At 39.8% G+C, this 17,372-nt stretch overlaps 1 protein-coding gene across 2 annotated transcripts in view; it reads right to left on the bottom strand.

Moving 5' to 3' along the window:
* Nucleotides 1–2,021, bottom strand: part of SUMO1 (small ubiquitin like modifier 1) — a 28,403-nt gene extending 26,382 nt beyond the window's left edge. Inside the window, exon 1 of one of the 2 annotated variants that reach the window (XM_053906192.1) lies at nucleotides 1,867–2,021. In XM_053906192.1, the coding sequence (XP_053762167.1) occupies nucleotides 1,867–1,878 (12 nt within the window). In that variant the 5' untranslated portion in view covers nucleotides 1,879–2,021. The remainder of the gene's footprint in view (nucleotides 1–1,866) is intronic. The other variant, XM_019436605.2, reaches the window with a different exon arrangement.
* Between the last annotated feature and the right edge of the window lie 15,351 nt (nucleotides 2,022–17,372).

Raw genomic sequence — 17,372 nt, 5'->3', positions numbered from 1 at the left:
AGCAGTTTTTTCTAGTGAGAAGAACAGCACTATTTTGCATTTTTGCAAATCTCTTTAACGTCTGGCTTAACAGCAGCTAGATTTTCACATCTGCTTCTACATTTCAATCTGTTGTGATATCACAGGCCACGTTAGTGTTTAAAAAACGCCACTGAAAACACAGGAAAGGATCAGAGTGAAAAAGACAAATAATGTCCTAGTATTATCATGAATAGTTTTGGCCTCAAAGACCTTCTGAAACAGAATCTAAAGAACTTCTGGCCACCTGTTAGTGTACTAGGTCCTTTATTTCTTCTTTCATGTCTCTCTCAATGACTGGAATTCAATGACTGGAGCAATAAATTCTGTAATTTAGTTTATAATTCTTTCTGTACATTGCTCTTTCATCAGACTATAGTAAATTTCAACATGCTTCCTAGCATCAAAATAAAAAAGGCTGATGAAACTAAGCATTTACACCTGTTCTTTCCTCCCTGGTAACCAAGTAAACAACTATCCAGGGAGATACTTATAATGCCACTTATAATTCCCATACCAACTTGGGAATTAGTCTAGATTGTTAAGAGCCATCCAAAATTAATCTAGATTATGATTAACCTTTAAAAATGCCAACGTACATTTTGCACAATAGTACAAATCCACAAAAGCCTCACTTGCTTTCACAAACTGGTACAAAACTGAACCGGGTTAAAAGCCAGGGAAACAAGTGTGTTAAATTTAAAAGTGCAAGTACATTATGGAGTTAAATGAAAAATAACTTTTCTAGATAAATATCATTAAACAAGCGAAAGATCCAAAGAGACTTTAAAAAGTCACAGTCATCTGAGCAAACAAAACGAAGTCCAGACACAAACGTTATGAATTAAAAACTAGCCATAAACATGGTTAACTGAAAAAGGATGAGGAAGAAAAACTTACCAAGCAAAACTGAACACTCCTGATCAAGTGCAAATCCCAAGTAAATTTTTTATATTAACACTGAGATGGAGCACTTTGCCATAATAGGCAGCTTTCTGTGAATGTTATGCAACTGCTCTACATTGAGTTTTCCTATCCTTTCCTTCAAAAGTATCAGTCAGCTTCAGGTTAATGCCCAGATGAAATGTTGCCCTAGCAGTTTCTTTCTACTTTGTTTCTTGGTTATTCTGAGTGCTCTCTTACAACTGGAGAGTTTCTGAACCAATCCCGAGTAAGAAATGGGAAAGTACAAGAAAAGAGGCGACAGCTCTGCACCAACACACTGCAAAAGACTCAGCAGAGCAGCGGCGGCCCTACCCAAGCTGCAATCCGAACAGAAAGCAGAGCTTTTTAGGTTCCCAGCAACACCAGACGTCTCCCGCCCCCACGTCCCCACTCCTGGACAACCTAAACACCGAGAACCAAAAAGTGGAGTCCACCCGCTTTTCAGGGCCACAGAGCCTCCCGGGCTGGGATGGTCTCCCGTTACATAACTGGGGCCTAGGGCCCTGCTTCTACAGTCAGTCCCCAGGACAGGGAGACAGACATGTTCCCCAGGGACCCTCTCAGGGAAGCTGAAGCTGGGCTCTGCACCTGGCCGACCCCGGAAAAAGAAGGGGGAACGACTCGAGGGAGGCCGCGATCACAGACGCTGGGGCGGGGGGGGGAGGGGGGTAATGAGCAGGCCGGGAGAGGAGCAAGGGCGGCTCCCGGAGGCCCGCTGCAGGCCCCAGCGACTCCAACACTAGTCCACTCCCCTCCCTCTCCGGCCGAGTCCCCACCGGCCGCCCCCTCCCCCATTCCGCGCTCCCCTCCCCCGCGCCTCCATCCCCGGCCCCAGCCGAGAGGCAGGCGCACCAGCCGAGTAAGGACTCGGCCACTGCTATCAGACCGCTCCCAGTCCGGTACCTGGTCAGACATGGTGACGGTGGCTTCACCCAGGGTCTCCGCACAGCAGCGGCCTCGGGTAGGCAGAACCTCGCTCCGGGGTTTACAAATCCGTCTCTTTTCCCCACAGCACAACACCGCGGCTGGAGGGACTTCCGCTACGCGTCGCGTCACTTCCGCTACGCGTTGGGAGGAGGGATCGGGAAAAGAGGAAAGGCGAGGCGGGAAAACGGGTGAGGGAAGCTGCCGGGAGGCGGGAGGCCGGAGAGCTGCTTTATTGGTGGTAGCGCGAGTGAATTAACACCAGTCTCCCCAGGTCTACTGACGACCCTTCGCCTCCATCCGGAGCCTGTACTCCAGGGGAGAAGTTCCCGGTCCCCAGTCTCACTGTTTGGAACCGTACTGACAGCCCGCACTCCCACCCCTCCGACACCTTGCACGTTTTGGAAAGCTGAGCCAAGATATTTCTATTGTCCCTTCCTGGCTTTGGTCGTCAACTTCCCTAAATAAATTCTATTGAATACCAGTACTTCTTACCTTAGAGATAACTTGTGGTTAATCAGCCACCTGGCCTGACACATGACCTTGATTTTTCAAAAAGCAAAACAAAACAAAACGATCCCATTGGACACAATCTTGATGGCTACTGATGAAAGAGATTCTTGGGAAAGTTCTAAACTGGTAGGGAGGAGGAGGTAATTCCAACTCTAGAATTGGTTGCTCTGAGCTAAAAAATGATTCTTACATAATTTCATCTTTATTTTTTTTTAATTTTTTTTTTTTTACATTTATTTATTTTTGAGACAGAGAGGGACAGAGCATGAACGGGGGAGGGTCAGAGAGAGAGGGAGACACAGAATCTGAAACAGGCTCCAGGCTCTGAGCTGTCAGCACAGAGCCCGATGCGGGGCTTGAACTCACGGACCGTGAGATCATGACCTGAGCCGAAGTCGGTCGCCCAACTGACTGAGCCACCCAGGCGCCCCATAATTTCATCTTTAAAATACAGTGGCCCTACTGGCATAGGGTAGAAGATAAGGATCTAGGTAAATGAAATAAAATTGAGAATCTGGAATTAAATCAAACCCTCATACATTGATTAATTTTTGACAAGAATACGAAGACAATTTAATGGTAAAAGAAGTCTTTCAACAAATGTTACTGGGACAACTGGATATCCACATGGAAAAGAGTGAATTTGGATCACTACCTCACAACATATGAAAAATTAAATGGATCAGAGGCCTATATGTAAGAGCCAAAACTTAAAACTCTTAGGAGAAAACAGGCATAAATCTTCTAGACCTTTGATTAGGCAATGGATTCTTAGATATGACACCAAAAATGGAAGCAACCAAACAAAAATAAATAAAACTTCATCAAAATTAAAAACTGTCTTTCGTGTTGAAAAAATCTGAAGAATGAATAAAATATTTGCAAATAATATATCTGATAAGGACCTCATATTCAGAATACATAAAGAACTATTACAATTCAATCATAAAAAGATAAATAATATAATTTTTTTAAATGTTTATTTTTGACAGAGAGTGTGAGCAGGGGAGGGGCAAAGAGAGAGGGAGACAGAGAGACCCAAGCAAGCTCTGCACTGTCAGTGAAGGGCCCAATGTAGGGCTCAAACTCATGACCATGAGATCATGACCTGAGCTGAAATCAAGAGTCAGATGCTTAACCACCCGGGCACCCCAATAATACAATGAAACAATTTTTAAATGGACAAAAGATCTGACTAGACATTGCTCCTAATGAGATATGCAAATGGAGAAATGGACATGGAAAGATATTCAACATCATTAACCATCAGAGAAATGCATATTAAAACTGCAGTGAAGTACCATTTCGTGCCCACTAGAATGTCTATAATCAAAAAGACAGATGATGATAAGTATTAACAAAGATATGGAGAAATTGGAACATATACACCATGTGGAAATATAAAATGCTTTGGAAAATATTCGGCAATTCCTCAAATTGTTAAAGTTATCATGACCCATCAATTCTATTAGATATATACCCAAGAGAATTGACATGTCCATACAAAAAAACAGTTACACAGATATTGACAGCAACATCATTCATAATAGCAAAAAAGTGGAAATAATCCAAATGCCAACAGCTAACTAATGGGTAAACAAAAACGGTATACATTTAAAATGGAATACTACTAGGTCATGAAAATGAACTACTCATACAATGTGGAGGACCCTTGAAAACATGCTAAGTGAAGGGAAAGAGCCACAAAGAATGATTCTTTTTTTTAAACTTATTTTGACAGAGAGAGAGATAGAGAGTGAGCAGGGGAGGGGCAAAGAGAGAGGACAGAGAATGAACTTTTTGTTCTCTATTACATAAAAAATCCATTGCTCTATCTTACACTTTGTATAGATATTTTACTCATGCATAATTTTGTAACATCATGGATTGCTCATTTAAAAAACATTGATTCAATGAATCATATAGATTTCCTAAATGTTGACACATTTCATTATGAAATATTTTAAAATCATATTCACTATTGTCACAGATTCATCAAAAAACATCTTCAATAATACTATTTTTAGACTCATCAGAAAAAACTTGTATTCGTCACTGTCAAATTCACAATGATGAATACTAGTTTTCCAAAATGCTAATTTTTTTTTAAGTTTATTTATTTATTTGTTTGTTTGTTTGTTTGTTTTGAGAGAGAGAGTGCATGCATGTGTGCTGCACACAAGTTGGGGAGGGGCAGAAAGAAAGGGAGACAGAATCCCAAGCAGGCTCTGGGCTGATAGTGCGTAATCTGATGCAGGGCTTGATCTCATGAACCATGCGACCATGACCTGAGCCAAAATCAAGAGCCAGACACTTAACCAACTGAGCCACCCAGGTGTCCCTCAAAATGCTAATTTTTATGTAAAAGCTCAACTTCTGTCATTGACAACAAATATTGGCAGTAGTTTTCTTTGCTAGGCTCTTTTGTTCATTTTTTGAGAAAATAGCTGCTCTAAGTCTGAATAATGATTGTTGACCTGCCATATTCTGTCACTTAAAAACAGTGTTCCTTTTTTTAAAGTGGCTAAATCAGCTTATACCTCAATCTTTTGTGTGCTTTTCCTAGAGATAGCCATCTTATGGAGAAGAAATGGCTGTACTTCTTCATATAGAATATTTAAAAATGTTATTTGAGCATGGAAATTTAACAAAATCAATGTTTCTGTCTTACTGCTGCTAGGAGAAACTGCCACAACCTCATGGCTTAAAACAACACAGTTTATTTTCTTACAGTTCTGAGAGTCAAAAGTCAAGGTGTTGCAGGGCATGTTCCTTCTGGAGCATCTAGGGAAGAATTCCTTTTCTTACCTATTTTAGCTTCTGGATGCCACCTTCGTTTTTTGGTTTGTGGTCCCTTTCTTCATCTCCATGCATGCTAGCCCCCCTCCATGCAACTAGCCCCCCTTACTCACCCTCCCGACCCCTTCCTCCTCACCTCTCCCTCTTCTTCTCCTCAGCTTCTGTCTGTGATCACACCTGCTTCTCTGACTCTGACCCTTCTGTCTCCCTCCTGTAAGAACTCTTGTCATTCCATTGAACTATCTAGATAATCCAGGATAACCACCTCATCTCAAGATTCTTTTTTTTTTAGCGTTTATTTATTTTTGAGACAGAGAGACAGAGCATGAATGGGGGAGGGTCAGAGAGAGAGGGAGACACAGAATCTGAAACAGGCTCCAGGCTCTGAGTGGTCAGCACAGAGCCCGACGCGGGGCTCGAACTCATGGACCGTGAGATCATGACCTGAGCCAAAGTCAGACGCTCAACTGACTGAGCCACCCAGGCGCCCCTCATCTCAAGATTCTTAATCACACCTGCAAAATCCTTTTTGCCATGTAAGGTAACATATTCACAGATTTCAGGGATCAAGAAGTGGACATCTTTAGGGGGCCATTGTTCAGCCTACCACAATTAATTTTTTACTCTTTCAAGAACATTCTTAGGTGAAACTAGGTTTTTGTTTTCAAGTGCATCACAGTGAGGAATACAATGAATGCTAGTATAGTTGGCATCACTGTCTTGATTCATGCTAAAAGGCCAGCAGTTTTACAAACTACTGCTTTTGCACTCTCAGTGCTAATGTCCACACCACACAGTGAAAAAAGCAAATAATGTCTAAATATTATTACAAAAATAGTTTTGAACTTGAAGACCCCCTTAAAAGGTCTCAGGTCCTCCAGTATTCCACAGACTATATTTTTTTTTAATTTTTTTAACATTTATTTATTTTTGAGACAGAGAGAGACAGAGCATGAACAGGGGAGGGTCAGAGAGAGGGAGACACAGAATCTGAAACAGGCTCCAGGCTCTGAGCTGTCAGCACAGAGCCCGACGCGGGGCTCGAACTCACGGACCACGAGATCATGACCTGAGCCGAAGTCGGCCGCTTAACCGACTGAGCCACCCAGGCGCCCCCCACAGACCATATTTTAAGCTAGAGGAAGTAAAATGAGATCTTTTTCCTGGCCGAGACAAGTGGGAAGAGGGAAAGAGGCAAGCATGACAAGTTCTGTATGATAGGACCACAGTTTGGGAGGTAGGAGCTAGAAAGAAAACTCCAGAAAGGAAAGTAAGGGACCGTTCACTGAAAATCTAGTAAATCATATTAGGAAATGTGGTCTTAATCCTGAAAGGCCTGAGGTTGGAAGTGGAGGGAGGAGGAGTAAGGGGGGGCATAATGTGTTTTTAACCAGGGGAAGAAATTATACCAGATTCCAGTGGGGAAAAGCAAGACAACCGAGGGAAATAAGGTAGAAAGCTGCAGCAGTAATCCAAAAGAAAAAAGAGAATTACAGGGAATTAGAACAATGGTAGTAGAAATGGAAATGAAGATGATACAATCATCAGGTTTGGATATTTATTAGATTCTAACTTGGGTAACCTGATATGGTGATATCATTTAAAGATTTGATAGAGGGGCGCCTGGGTGGCTCAGTTGGTTAAGCGTCCGACTTCGGCTCAGGTCACGATCTCGCAGTCCGTGAGTTCGAGCCCCGTGTCGGGCTCTGTGCTGACAGCTCAGAGCCTGGAGCCTGTTTCAGATTCTGTGTCTCCCTCTCTCTGACCCTCCCCTGTTCATGCTCTGTCTCTCTCTGTCCCAAAAATAAAAAAAAATTAAAAAAAATAAAAAAAGATTTGATAGAAAACCTTGGAGAAGAAGAGCAGATTTGCAAAGAAATAAAAAAAAAGATAAGTTTTAGATGTAAGTGTGCAGTACCAGACTTATTCAAGGCAAGATGTCCAAGAGGCAATTGATATGATCTGGAGCACTGAGATAAGTCTGGGTTGAACATAAGAGCTTTGGAAATCAGGGGCATATAAATGTTGTTGATGTTAATTATTAACACTTACTGAGTGGCAGATGTTCTTCAAAGTACTACACATTTATTATTTCACTTAATCCTATAAAGTAATAAAACTATCCTCATTTTATAGATGAGAAAACAGAGACAAGAGAGATTGAATTCACCCAAGTGATGGAGTCAGTATTTGAGCACAGGAGATCTTGGATCCAGTTCCTTCAGTGATATATAACAGGTAAAGAGGGCAGGAGAAATGCTCCTTGCAGGATACCCATCAAAATCACCTGTGAGGGTTTTCAAATTTAAGTAAACCTCTGAAATTTAGATGAATGTCCTCAAGAGTTTATTCCTCTTTTTTTCCCTCCTCACTCCTCGCCTCCAGAATCACAGCCACAGTGAACCACAGTTATTGCCAGAAGTGTCTTACATTCCTTAGGTGTGTTATGTCAATAAGAGAGTGGTCTGAATTTAGAATCTCAGAAGTGGAGAAAGTCTTGGTGACAACAAGGACTAGGGTGTAGACTTGGAAGTACATGGCTCAAGTGCCCTAAGAAATGAAGAGACAGAGGAATAGAAGACTAGGGTGTTGGTAGGTTATCACATAGAAACTCAATTCACTCAGAAAGAAAGAAGAAAGAAAGAAAGAAAGAAAGAAAGAAAGAAAGAAAGAAAGAAAGAAAGAAAGAAAGAAAGAAAGAAATTGAAATCACTCTCGGTGACTACAGGGCCTGGAGTGTAAGGAAGCCAATGAACAAGTGAATAAGTTTGGTGATAGTAGTAAAGAGGAAGAACAATTGTTTGTCTGTTTGTTTGTTTGTTTGTTTTAAATGTTTATTTATTTATTTTTGAGAGACAGAGAGCTCTTGAGCTGGGGAGGGACAGAGAGAGAGTGAGACAGAAAACCCAAGCAGCCTTGTGCTGTCAGTACAAAACGTGCCTGATGCAGGGCTTGAACCTATCAATTGTGAGATCATAACCTGAGCTGAAGTCAGATGCTCATCCAACTGAGCTACACAGGCACCCCAGAAGGACAAATTTTTAAACTAAACGGAAGAATGGTGTTCTCAAAGTAATATTGGAGGGACTAAGAAACACCAAGAACTTGGACCAATTTTCTATCATTTCTCAAACAAGATTCTTGGAGAAATTAAAATTAAACATTACCTGCACATCTGCTATGTACCTATGCCTTGGTATTAACAGCTCTTTATCTCTCCTCTCCTTCCCTTCCCCCACAAAGATTCACAACAGGTTTTTCCTGCACTAACATGGCACTATGGGTAAAACAAATTCCACAGTTGTATTAATTGATGAACAAACTAGCCAAGAATAAATTCCTGAGTTCAGGGATAAACAACCTCTTTGCTGTCTGAAGGAGTATTTATTTATTTATTTATTTATTGAATGGCCTCAGATGCTATTCAAAAGCAAAGTAACAAAAAGTGCAAACGTTTCCCATCCCTCGGAAGATCATCCAAAAAACTTAAAAAAACTTCAACTACCACAATTTTAAAAATAATTTCCCTATTATAATATCAGTTCTCAAGAAGAGGCCTTTTAAATTAAACTTACAGGTGCAATTAACATATTGTCTTCTGGGGCACCTGGGTGGCACTCAGTCGGTTAGGTGCCTGGCTCTTGATTTCAGCTCAGGTTATGATCTCATGGTTCTTGGGATCAAGCCCCCAGTGGAACTCTCACGGATCCTTCTTGGGATTCTCACTCTCCCTCTCTCTCTCTGCCCCTCCCCCACTAGCATTCTCCCTCTCTGTCTCTCTCTCTCTCTCTCCCCCTCCCTGTCTGTCTCTCAAAAATAAATAAAGTTAAAAAAAAAACATATTGTCTTCTATGAACAGAACTGTCCATATAATTAGACATTAGTGTAGCTTGCAACTCTGCACTCATATTTTCTCACGGGGGAAAGAAATCAGAAGATACAGAAGTTTAGAAGAAGGAGGAGGGGGGAGGAGGAAGGGAATGAGAAGGAAAGGGGAAGGGAAAAAAGAAGGAAGAGGAGGAGGACAAGGTGAAGAAGAAGAAGAGGAGGAGGGGCGCCTAGGTGGCTTAAGTTAAGTGACTGACTCTTGATTTCAGCTAAGGTCATGATCTCAAGGTTGGTGAGATGGAGCCCAGCATCAAGCTCCATGCTGTCAGCACACTGTCAGCACAGAGCCAGATTGGGATTCTCTTTCTCCCTCTCTCTCTGCCCCTTCCCTGCTCTCACTCACACATGCTCTCTCTCGAAATAAATAAATAAACTTTAAAAAAGAAAAAGAAGAAGGGCACCTGGGTGGCTCAGTCGGTTAAGTATCTGACTTCGGCTCAGATCATGATTTTAAGGTCCATGAGTTCGAGCCCCGCTCCCAGCTCTGACAGCTCAGAGCCTGGAGCCTGCTTGGGATTCTGTGTCTCCTCTCTCCCTGCCCCTCCCCTGCTCTCTCTTTCTCTCAAAGTAAATAAACTTTAAAAAAGTAAATTTTAAATAATTTTAATATTAATAATAATATATTCTGAAGCTATTATGTATCAAGTATAGAATAAAGCATATAAATATTGTAAGCCTCTAGAATAAATAGGATGCCCTCCATTTTATTCCTGATATTGCTTGTTTGTACCTTCTCTATTTTTTCCCAGTCTCATCAGGGGTGCATTAGTTTTATTAGTCATTTCCAAAAAAAAAAACGGAAACAAAACAACTTTTGCTTTCATGATTCTCTATATTGTAAATTTATTGCTTTTTAAATTCTGCTGTTATGCCACTTTCTTCTGCTTTTTTTTTTTTGCATTTAATTTGGTCTTTTTCTAGCATTATCAGATTAATAGTGAGATCACTGATTTTTAACCTTTCTTTTTTTCTAATAAGTGTATGTATTTTTAAAGGTAAACATTTCAGGGAAGGAGCAAAAAATAAAGGTAAATATTTCACTCTAAACACAGCCTCAGCCTCATCCCATAAAATTTGACATATTGCATTAATATTTTCATTATTATTTAATTTAAAAATTCTACTGTTCACTGTAATTTCTCCTTTAACTCATGGATTATTTTAAAAGTTTATTCCTTTGGGAATCCTGGGTGGCTCAGTCTGTTGAACAACCAACTCTTGATTTCAGCTTGGATCATGATCCCAGGGTCATGGGATTGAGCCCCTCGTTGGGCTCTGTGCTCTTCTCAATTGGAAGTAGTTACCTTGAGGGAACTGAAAACTAGAAAGTACAGCAGGGAACTTGTTGATTTCCATAGCAAGCCTTGTAGAAACTATTTGACTCTAAACTCTGAGGGGTGCCTGGGTGGCTCAGTGGTTGAGCATCCGACTTTGGCTCAGGTCATGATCTTGTGGTCTATGAGTTCAAGCCCTGCATTGGGCTCTTTGCTGACAGCTCAGAGCCTGGAGCCTGCTTTGGATTCTGTGTCTCCCTCTTTCTCTGCACCTCCCCTATTTATGTTCTGTCTCTCTCTCTCTTAAAAATAAATAGGCATCTAAAAAATTTTTAAAAATAAAATCTGTGCATGTACAACTGGAAAATATTTAACATTAAAAATATATAATTGGAAATAAAAAAAGATTCTCTCTCTCCCTCTGCCCTCTCCCCCACTCACATGCATTCTCTCTCTAAATTAAAAATAAAAAATAAATAAAAGTTTATTACTTAATTTCAAAATGTATGATAATTTTCAACATGTCTTTTTATTATAAATGTCTCACTTAATTTCACAGTGGTCAGAAAACATACTTTATATGATTTCAGTCCTTAATGATTTGCTGAGAATAGCATATGGTCAATTCGGTAAGTGATGCACATGTACTTGGTGGGGGGGGAATGTATATTCTTCAGTTGAACTCCATGTTTTACCTGTCTAGTCCAAAGCTCTGTTCAGCTTCTCCATCTCTCAGCCGCTGCTTTCTGCTCAGTTTCTTATCCTCTTAGCCATCACCTTTGGGTCAGCAAATTCCACAATGTGAAAAATGGCACCAAAGTAGGGCTTACATCTCTAGACTTCTCTCTGCCACCTTTTCCCTAAAAATCCTCATTGCTTTGGTAAGTCTCAGATGCTTTCAAATAAATGTTTTTTTTTCTTTTTCTCCATCTTTTCTAGTAGGTCTCAACAGGTAAGTTAGTTCAAAGCAAGCTAGTCTCCCTCTGCCAGAAGTAGAAGTTCCCAAAAGACTTAGGTTCTTGAAAGAGGTACACTGCTTCAAAGAAACCATAATTCTAGATTGAAAAAGTCAGCAAATCTTGGGGCCCCAGCACTTTGTAAGCAGAAAGTAGGCTAGCAAAGCTGAGCAAAACATCCCTAAAAAAGTATGCTTTACAATGTCCACTATTCACATATGACCAAGGAGAGTAACAAAAAGAACCTTCCAGAAGGGCAGCAACAAGAGACCTGGAGAACAATGGACAAAGGAGTCCCTCCCAAAGACCAGGATTAGGCCTAAACAAGACCACATTCCTCACCACAAGGATAAAACATCTTCGGACAAGTGACTACTCTGTGCCTTCCATTCTTCCCCTCTCTAAATGGGGACTTTATTATAGTTGGCATGTCAGTTGGCATACTGAGTATGTGGATGCAGATAACTTGCCTCTTTAGTTCACAGGTCTCTAGATCACAAGAGACCCACACCTGGACTAATGGGATGTTCCCACTGCTTCCCTGACTGCAGACTACTGCTTGATGCTGTGACTAGATGACACTGTTGGTTTGTCTCTCTAGGAGGATGCCGAGTGTATTTTACCTGCAAGAAGGAGAGTGAGCCAAGTATTTTATGACCAGAAGGGCAGACTCTGGTATATATGAGTGCTGCTTACCAAAGATATTTGACCCTCAACCTTCCAAGCACACAATAGGATTACCAGCTTCCCTGTGGTTGAATGAGGTCCTATGACTAGTATTGGCCAGTGAGTCGTGAATGGAAGTGACAAATATCATTTACAGGAGAACATGTAACGGAATATGTAATTTGACAGTGTGAAACAGCCCCAAAATCTGTCTTCCTCTAGTACACAGTTTAGCACCTTTAGAGATAGTGACTGCTAGCCTAAGACTGTTAGCCTAAGAGCCTGAGTGACCATGATGAATACAGCCCCTTCCTTTGCCAACACACAGTACACATGTAGTGTGAGAAAGAAATAAACCATTATTATTTTAATTCATTGACTTTTGGAACTTTTAACGTTTATTTATTTTTGAGACACAGAGACAGAGCACCAGCGGGGGAGGGGCAGAGAGAGAAGGAGACACAGACTCTGAAGCAGGCTCCAGGCTCTGAGCTGTCAGTGCAGAGCCTGACTTGGGGTTCAGACTCACAGACTGTGAGATCATGACCTGAACTGAAGTCAGATGCTTAACTGACTGAGTCACCCAGGCACCCCATGGAACTTCTGGTTACCACAGCATAATCTGTCCTATCCTGACTAACACACAGTTTTAAAAGTTCCTACTACATTTTGATTATAGACAATGATTGCCCCCTCACCCTACATTTATACAAAAAGTGCCACTCATATGCTTCTTTGCAAGAAAAAAAAACTGTTTTAATAAATTAAAAGAGGAAATCAAAACCATAATGAAATACTATCTCATACCCTATAGACAGTTTTGTGGGGTTTTTTAATGGAAAATAGCAAGTGTTGTCAAGGATGCAGAGAAATTGAAACTCTCAAATGTAGCTGCTGGGGATATAAATGGTGCAGATGCTATGAAAACAGGTTGACAGTTTCTCACAAAGTTAAACATAGAATTATTTTTCCTTATTTTTTAAATTAAAAAACTTATTTATTTTTGAGGGGGAGCATGAGTGGGGGGGGGCAGAGAGGGAGACACAGAATATGAAGCAGGTGCCAGGGTCTGAGCTGTCAGCATACAGCCCAACTCGGGGCTTGAAACCATGAGCCATGAGATCATAACCTGAGCTAAAGTTGGACGCTCAACTGACTGAGCCACCCAGGCAGCCCAGTATAATCTTATTTTTCTGTAAAGAAACATATAAACGTGCACACATAAGAAAAACTCTGACAGTGTATTCACTGAAGAATTACAAGTGACTGTTTCTTAACAGCAAAATCATTTATGTATTACTTCATCCAGTAAATGTTTATAGAACACCTATTATATAGCAGGCACTGTGCAGATAAACATAGAATTAAATATGACTCAGGAATGTCATGTATATACTACGTATGTATCCAAAAGAAGTGAAAACATATGTCTACACAGAAACTTGTACATAAATGTTTGTAGCAGCATTATTCATAATAGCCAAAAAGTAGAAACAATTCAAATGTCCTTAGCCAATGAAAGTAACATGATTGCTGAATCAGGAATTTGCAATTTCCCAAGCCCCCTTTATTATATTTATGGTAGTGACTTGACCATCATTGATTTGATGAGGTATTCTTGTTTGTTTTGTTTTGCTTTGCTTTGTTTTAATTTTTAAATTTTTTAATTTATTTTTTAATTTACATCCACATTAGTTAGTATATAGTGCAACAATGATTTCAGGAGTAGATTCCTTAGTGCCTCTTACCCATTTAACCTATCCCCTCTCCCATAACCCTTCCAGCAACCCTCTGTTCTCCATATTTAAGACTTTCTTATGTTTTGTTCCCCTCCCTGTTTTTATATTATTTTTGTTTCCCTTCCCTTATGTTCATCTGTTTGGTCTCTTAAAGTCCTCATATGAGTGAAGTCATATGATATTTGTCTTTCTATGACCAATTTCACTTAGCATAATACCCTCCAGTTCCATCCAGGGAGTTGCAAATGGCAAGATTTCATTCTTTTTGATTGTTGAGTAATACGCCATTGTATATATACCACATCTTCTTTATCCATTCATCCATCGATGGCCATTTGGGCTCTTTCCATACTTTGGCTATTGTTGATAGTGCTGCTATAAACACGGGGGTGCATGTGCCCCTTCAAAACATCACACCTGTATCTCTTAGATAAATACCTAGCTGTGCAATTGCTGGATCGTAGGGTAGTTCTATTTTTAATTTTTTGAGGAACCTCCATACTGTTTTTCAGAATGGTTGCACCAGTTTGCATTCCCACCAGTTGATAAGGTATTTATTATTATTATTTTACTGTTTATTTTGAGACAGAGAGAGGCAGAGTGCAAGTGGGGGAAGGCCAGAGAGAGGGAGACACAGAATCTGAAGCAGGATCCAGGCTCTGAGCTGTCAGCACAGAGCCTGATGTGGGGCTGGAACTGAAGAATCACGAGATCATGACCTGAGCTGAAGTTGAACACGTAACTGACTGAACCAGCCAGGCGCCTCGATAAGGTATTTTTAAAGGAGACATTTTGGGATAAAACAAAACTATCATTTAAAAAACACAGTAGTGGAGGAATGAATGTTAGCCTTTGCAATGGTACAAGGGTTGATAATGTTTCCTAAGTATCAGTTTAGTCTTCATTGGTTCCCTTGCTCAAACACTGAAGGAGTTGTGAGCTTTCTTTGTTCTCAAATAAGTCTAACCAAGTGTGATGTTTTCAGAGCTGATTGTTTTTATCCTAATCCCTTTCCTATGAAAAGAAGGATAGCATCTCTAATAATAACAAAAGAAATACACATTAAAATGAGATACAGGGGTGACTGGATGGCTCAGTTAGTGGAGCATGCAACTCTTGATCTTGGGGTTGTGATTTTGAGCCCCACGATGGGTGTAAAGATTACTTAAAAATCTTTTTAAAAATGAGATACAAGCGCCTGGGTGGCTCAGCCAATGATCAGGTCATGATCTCATAGTTCATGGGTTCAAGCCCTGCATCAGGCTCTCTGCTGTCAGTGCAGAGGCCAATTCAGATCCTCTGTCTCTGTCTCTCTCTCTCTCTCTCTGCCCCTCCCCCACTCATCCTCTCTCTCTCTGTCTCTCACTTTCTCTCTCTCTCTCTCTCTCAGAAATAAATAAACATTAAAAAAATGAGATAGAATATTTTACCTACCTGTTTTGCAAAGATAGATAATGCCTATTATTGTCATGGGTTGTTAAGATGAATACTCTGAATCATGAATAGAAAGAGTGTAAATGATACAGTTTTATTGGAGGACAAATTGAGAATATCAAAATTTTATATATGCAGAAATTTGACATGACATTGGAGGACAAATTGAGAATATCAAAATTTTATATATACAGAAATTTGACATGACATTCCTGTTCTAGGAATGTATCCTTTAGTAGTGCTGACACAATTGTTCATAGCACATATATTCAAGAATGTTCTCTACAGCATTGTTGGTAAGAGCTGAAAAACTGTATACAATTTCCTGTCTATCAGTGGGGAATTAGATACATAAATTATACTACATACGTGGAATAGAATCCTATGCAATCACTTGTTAAAATGAGACGAATCTACCAGCAGCATTTTTCACAGAAATGGAACAAACAATCCCCAAATTTGTATGGAATTACAAAAGACCCTGAATAGCCAAAGCAATCTTGAAAAACAAAACTGGAGGTATCCCAATTCCAGACTTCAGGTTATATTACAAAGCTGTAGTAATCAAAACAGTATGGTACTGTCACATAAATAGAGACATACAGCAATGGAACAGAATAGAAAAACCAGAAATAAACCCACAATTACATGGTATTCATCAAAGGAGGAAAAAAACATACAAAGGGAAAAAGACAGTCTCTTCAACAAATGGTGTTGCGAAAAAGAATGAAGTTGAACCACTTTCTGACACCATAACACAAAAATAAACTCAAAATGGATTAAAGACCTAAATGTGAGACCTGAAACCATAAAAATCCTAGAAAAGAGCACAGGCAGTAATTTCTCTGACATTGGCCGTAGCAACATTTTTCTAGATATGTCTCCTGGGACAATGGAAATAAAAGCAAAAATAAACTTGGGACTACATCAAAATAAAAAGCTTCTTGGAGCACCAGTCTGGCTTAGTTGGTAGAGCATGTGACTCTTGATCTTAGGGTTGTGAGTTTGAGCCCCGAATTGGGTGTAGAGATTACTTAGAAAGAAAAAAGCTTCTGCACAGCAAAGGACACAATCAACGAAACTGAAAGGCAGCCTACTGAATGGGAGAAGATATTTGCAAATGACATATCCAGTAAAGGGGTAGTACCCAAAATATATAAAGACCTTATACAACTTGACACCCAAAAAACAAATAATCCATTTTAAAAATGGGCAGAAGACATGAACAAACATTTCTCCAAAGAAGACATACAGATGGCCAACAGATACATCAAAAGATGCTCAACAACACTTATCATCAGGAAAATGCAAATCAAAACTACAATGAGATATCACCTCACACTGTTCAGAATGGCTAAAATCAACAGCACAAAAAACAAGTGTTGGCGAGGATGTGGAGAAAAAGGAACTCTCATGCATTGTTAGTGGGAATGCAAAATGGTGCAGACACTGTGGAAAATAGTATGAAAATTTCTCACAAAATTAAAAATAGAACTACCTTATGATCCAGTCATCACACTACTGGGTGTTTACCCCTCAAAATAAACAAATAAATAAAACCACTAACTCAAAGGGATACATGCACCCCTATGTATATTGCAGCATTATTTACAGTAGCCAAATTATGGAAGCAGCACAAGTCTCCATCCATAGATAAATGGATAAGAAGATGTGGTATATATACCCAATGAAATATTATTCAGCCATAAGAAGGAATGAAATCTTACCATTTGCAACAACATGGATGGAGCTAGAGAGTATAATGCTAAGAGAAATAAGTCAGTCAGAGAAAGACAAATACCACATGATTTCACTCATATGTGGAATTTAAGAAACAAAACAAATGAGCAAAGGAAAAGAGAGAGAGTCTTAACTATAGAGAACAAACTGATGGGGTGAGGGGATTGGTGAAATAGGTGATGGGAATTAAAGACTACACTTATCAGGATGAGCACTGGGTAATGTATAGCATTGTTGAATCACTATATTGCACACCTGGAACTAATATAACACTGTATATTCACTATACTGGAATTAAAATTTTAAACTTAATAATTAATTAGTTAATTAAATAAGATTAATCTGTAGATACTGACTTGGAAGAATGCCTGAGCTATATTTGGTGGGGGAAATTCTATGATTCATATTTCTGTGGGGGAAGAAAACGGCTACTAAAGTAGTTCTATTACTATTACTATTACTATTACTATTACTAA

This window comes from Panthera pardus, unplaced genomic scaffold, assembly GCF_024362965.1.
Source record: "Panthera pardus isolate Hobbes unplaced genomic scaffold, ASM2436296v1 HiC_scaffold_10, whole genome shotgun sequence".
Taxonomy (NCBI): domain Eukaryota; kingdom Metazoa; phylum Chordata; class Mammalia; order Carnivora; family Felidae; genus Panthera; species Panthera pardus.
The sequence above is the reverse complement of the archived record's forward strand: the minus strand, read 5'-3'. Positions and strand labels throughout refer to the sequence as shown.